This window comes from Montipora capricornis, chromosome 6 (genome assembly GCF_036669925.1).
Source record: "Montipora capricornis isolate CH-2021 chromosome 6, ASM3666992v2, whole genome shotgun sequence".
Classification (NCBI taxonomy): Eukaryota; Metazoa; Cnidaria; class Anthozoa; order Scleractinia; family Acroporidae; genus Montipora; species Montipora capricornis.
Genome location: NC_090888.1, coordinates 64,549,792 through 64,554,791, shown reverse-complemented (window position 1 = coordinate 64,554,791; position 5,000 = coordinate 64,549,792). Strand labels below are relative to the sequence as shown.

At 42.0% G+C, this 5,000-nt stretch overlaps 1 protein-coding gene across 2 annotated transcripts in view; it reads left to right on the top strand.

Annotated features, from left to right (window-relative positions):
* The window catches only part of LOC138052876 (arginyl-tRNA--protein transferase 1-like), a 56,871-nt gene that overhangs the window by 3,452 nt on the left and 48,419 nt on the right, over positions 1-5,000 (top strand). For both annotated transcript variants that reach the window (XM_068899470.1, XM_068899467.1), the window contains exon 6: positions 1-33. This exon is cut by the window's left edge and continues 71 nt beyond it. In XM_068899470.1, coding sequence (XP_068755571.1) covers positions 1-33 — 33 coding nt within the window. The remainder of the gene's footprint in view (positions 34-5,000) is intronic.

The window sequence follows — 5,000 nt, the reverse complement described above, 5'->3', positions numbered from 1 at the left end:
AGGCAGAAACTTGCGTTGGCTAAAGAAAAAGGAGTAAGCATTGTTATGATGAATTTGTCTTCTTTATTATCCAGTTCTTTGGGGTTTATGTTGTGTAGTTTTGCTGTGTGAAAAGTCATTGTGCTTTTTAAATACAGTTGAACCTCCATTACGGTGTCTGCATTTACCTTAATTAACCCATTGACTCCCAGGGGTTCCCCATTGATGAGAAAAATCATCTGGTGTTAAGAGTACCTGTAAATACTAAATAATAAATTAATTATTGCGCGAAAAATATGTAAATTGCCGTACATTTGAGGCTGCTGCCTCTTCATCAGTGGATAAAAAGCAACTGTAAATTTTGCGTGTGACATAATAAACATTTGAATTTGAAGTTATTTGCGCGCACTGACTGGAAAGAACGCGTGTGTAAACATTCACTAGCGCGTGTAGATTTTGGGAGTTTATAGGAATGCAAAGTCGGTTTTAAGTCCTCCCGGAAGTAACGTTTTGTGTTTGAAAATGATCCTGGTTTCGAAGGAGCGCCTGTCTTGGGTATCTCAGAAGCCAGAGCAGATTACGGATACCAGCATATCAGTCGAGGGATGTCCTGGTGATGCAAAATGTTGACCAACGGGAAGATCAGTGTTTGTTTGTGTTGAACGTACTTAAGTGTTCTCTGAATCGATCTCCTAGGCGTCTTCCTGTCTCTCCGATGTATACCTTGTTGCAGGTATAACATTTGATGAGATATACCACGTTGCAGCTTGTACAGGTGTACTTGGAATTGATGGTGATGTGTCCCCCAGGAGTGTTGATCGTAAAGGTAAAGGTACACCTTATTTAACGTCGGACGTTCCTTTACTCTCTAGAGAGTATTTTCCCAGGAAGCTGATGGTGCACTCATTTTAGCTGCCTCTTTCCATCAGTGCTCTGTTTTAAGGGTATTAAAAGCTACTTAGGCTACACTGAAGGGAAAGAAGTTGAAACAAGGGTGTGAGATCCGAGGATCGAACTCGGGACCTCTTGCACCAAGGCCGCGCTCTAACCGACTGTGCCACCATTGGTCCTTATCGTAGGTGAAGCATTGGTGTGGGCGCAACTATTGCACCATGACTGACCGCATGGAAACGTACCGCAATCTTCGACAGAAGCAGTTGTGTTGTTTAGATGACTTCTCACCAAGGAGTCACGCAGGTTCTTATCGTGATGATGCACACACAAAACTCATACTGGTTGGTAAATGTCTCTAGTGTCTGGGTCATCTCGCAGCCAATGTAAGTTTCTGGTCATGATGTTTTTGACCAGTGCGTTTTTGGGATGGGCCGTCAACACCAGAGGGATGGTAAGTTGAGCATCGGGTACATCTGAACACTCTGAAATGATGGCGCCATGAGGGGTAGCTGATACTTGTTCTTGCGCTCGCTGAACCACATTTGACGGATAGCCACGGTGTTGGAAAAAGCTCGCCATTTCTTTGCTTTTGTTTTCAAAGCCATTCTCCTCACTGCAGATGCGTTGTAAACGGAGAAACTGACTGTACATGTACTTGGGATGGCATTCTTACAACAGGCAGGGTGAGAAGATGTGTAATTCAGGTAAGACTGAGTGTCAGTTTCCTTGTAGTGTATGCTGGTGAGGAAACGATCAGATGTTGGCTTCAAGGAAAGGCAGCTGCACATCCGAAATGACCTAGGTGAAATTGAGGCTGGGATGAAAATCGTTCACGAAGTGCGCAAAATCTTTGATCAGACTCCTCTCTACCTCTGGAAGTGGCACCAACAATGTCGTCGATATATCTTTTGTACAGGGCTGGTTTTGTTCCGAAGATAGTAAGTCTGGCCGGTTTAGACAGAGCAAAACACTAAGTCTGGCCGGTTTCGGCCAGTTTAGACATCAAAGGGTTAATGTAAGGACTAGTTCTGCCAAACGAACCAGAGTATGGGTTGGTGGATGCAGGACCGGTCTTTTGTTGAGAGCATGCGTCAGTGCCAAGAGGCCATTGCCATTGGGGATGACAGTGTACAGAGATTTCACATCCATAGTGAAAACATAGTTGGACGTTCCCGGAAAGTGAAATGAGTTGGCAATGCGGAGCATGTCATTTCTATCTTTCACATAGCTTGGTAAGCTCTGGACCAAAGGAGTGGAGAGCCTGTCCAAGTACGTGGCTATTAGCTCAGTTGGGCAGTTACAGCTGGAAACAATAGGTCTTCCAGGGTTCCCGGGCTTGTGGATTTTCGGCAGGATATAAAATCTAGACATACGAGGATTTTCCTTGGTAAGATTGACGGCTGATGCTGGAGGTTCGCCTTTTGTGATAGCCTCCTTAACCACTTCTTGAATTGTTTTGTTGTAATCCATGGTGAAGTCACGGTCTAGTCTTTCATAAAAAGTGTTGTCCGAAAGTTGCCTTTCCGCCTCTTGTAGGTATAGAGTTCGGTCCCAGACCACCAGGGCTCCCCCTTTGTCAGCTGGCTTTATGACGATGTCAGTGTGGTGTCGTAATGATGTAAGAGCTGCTCTCTCTTCTGGAGTCAGATTGTCCTTCACACGGTGATGTTTAAAGTTGACCTTTTTCACTTCACTCCAGCACTTGGAGATGTAATGATCTAAAGAGCCGAACTTGCCAGGAGATGGGGTCCAGTGTGGGCTCCCAGAGGAGATCCTCAGCGAAAAGGGAAAATTAATAATGCACTGGCTGCAAACAAGCTACACATTGGCTTATGTGGGCATTTGGTAAATGCAGTTTCAAGAATGTGCAAAGCATCAACCGCCATTACAACTGTTCTTATTTTGCAATGAGAAAGTGTGGGTGACTACCCAGGTTATGAAAAAAATTTGTCCGAATGTAATAACCAGAGATTAAAGCAACACAAAGGAAAATTTTGTAGTTCATGAGATAATGCACCCTGCAATTCTAAAAGGACAATTCGCAAACATCGTTGTGGTATTCTTACACATGTACAGTAACTTTACCTAAAAATACCACTTCCAAGACCTACATGTAGATCGATACTGGCATCATTGCAAGCTGGAAAGTGCCCAACAGGAAGCAAATGCTGTGGCCTGTTTGCATCAACAGATGGGTGGTGTAAAGAATGCTGCAGAAAATAATTGTTAAACCAATAATATTAATGTTCTGATGGCTATTGACTGGGGGAGGCAAACCTGGAACGACGTTGCTTCACAAACCCTTAAGAAGTGCTTACACAAAACAGGACTGCATCTCTGAGACAAGATAATCAAGGATGGCCCAAGGTTTCGAGGGAGAAGAGCTACATCATCTTACATGTACTGGATCTGCAATCCGTAATGAATTGCATTGGTGCTCAATGCTCCGCTGAACATTACATTAATATTGACCAACTAAAGACAAGAAGAACTGCAGTTTGTTCTGGACTTATAAAACCAAACTGGAGGCAGTCAATGTTGGAAGTCGTTGTTCATCAGTTATTATTACTGGACGACGCTGTCTACCTTGTGACTGCCTCTGATGGACTATTGACAGGGAATGATGATTTTGACAAACTGAAGATTGCGAGCAGTCAGTCATCAAGTCCCTGACAGAGGCAAAGGGGCCAGGGGAACAGTTGCATCACTTCATGCAGTTTCATGGCTATCACAGTCTTGCGTTGTCTATTGACTACACTGTAGTAATAGCTATCACTACATGTAAGTGCCAATGAAACAGCCAATATATAAACATAGTTTGCAAATTTGTATCTGATCAGAGTTCCAAAATACCCAACAGTAGTTGTAATTTTTTTATTAGAAAGTACTGCAACTCAACTTTTCAAGTTAACAATATTAATACAATAATAGAAATTGCACACTTTGCACCTCCAACATCAATGTAGATGTCAACGTGTTTTGCAATAATATGGAAAGTGCTGCCGTAATTTTTGAATGGCCGTAATTTTAAGGACAGTGCCTACTATTGCTATTGCGCATACGTTCTGCGCATCTCAAGATACTCGGATTTCCTATCAGTCGGTGGTGCTTATTAATACAGGGATATTTTTGCGCGGTTCAAAACTATGCGGAGAAAGCAGAACTTAGCAAGTGCTCTTGGTATCCAAAAAGGAAACTGGGGGTAACCATGCATTTTTCAGAAATAAAATGCGTGGCTTCCCCCAATTTTCTTTTTGAATTTCAATAACACTTGTTAAGATCTGCTTTTCCCTCATAGTCAGTAAAGTGCGCAAAAATACCTTTAAATTTATTTTAGTAGGCACCGTCCTTAACAGGAATATACAATAATTAAGTTGAATAAAATCAGTGCCATGTAAAAGATCGGCAAAACTCTTTTGCACGTGAAAGTTGTTTCACTTGTAGAATTTTTATTTTGCATGCAAGATACTGCCATGAATTATAAGTTAAATTGATCGTTGAATTGTGTACTTTGCAGACAACATACATGTAATTATTTCCTTTGAAAATTAAATTTAATTGTTCACAACTCAATGGTTACCAAACGAAAAACAAACTGCCCTACTCACAGGCCGAAATCCGAAATTGACAACAGCGCCCGATGAGAACACGTACGCTGGTTTAGTTTTGAGCTTGTTCACTCAATAAATTATATAGAACACGATGGTTCGAAAATTAAATAATATTAAAGAACACTCAAAGCAATTGTACACAACACAATAATCAGGAAAATTGGAAAAAATGTGATGTCACTCACCTCCAAACACAAGATCATCAATATAGTCGCGTGCATTGCGTAAGTTTGGCTGTAATGACATCACACGTGAAAACATGCACTTTCTTTGGTCCCAACTAAAATCTCCGGGGAACCTTACATTACACTTTTCACAGCACAATAGAGAATTTGTCTGCCTGCTGCAATACTTTGCACGGCATTAAGCTGGCTGCCGTGAGAGCCTCACGTCTTTGCTCGGCTTGCTCGTTGGCAAAAATTCAAATGATCTCATGTACTTGTTAAAGCTCTGTGTCCCACAGCGACAGACTTCCTTAACAGAATTTTTCAATTGATTTTGTACCTGGAACGTGTT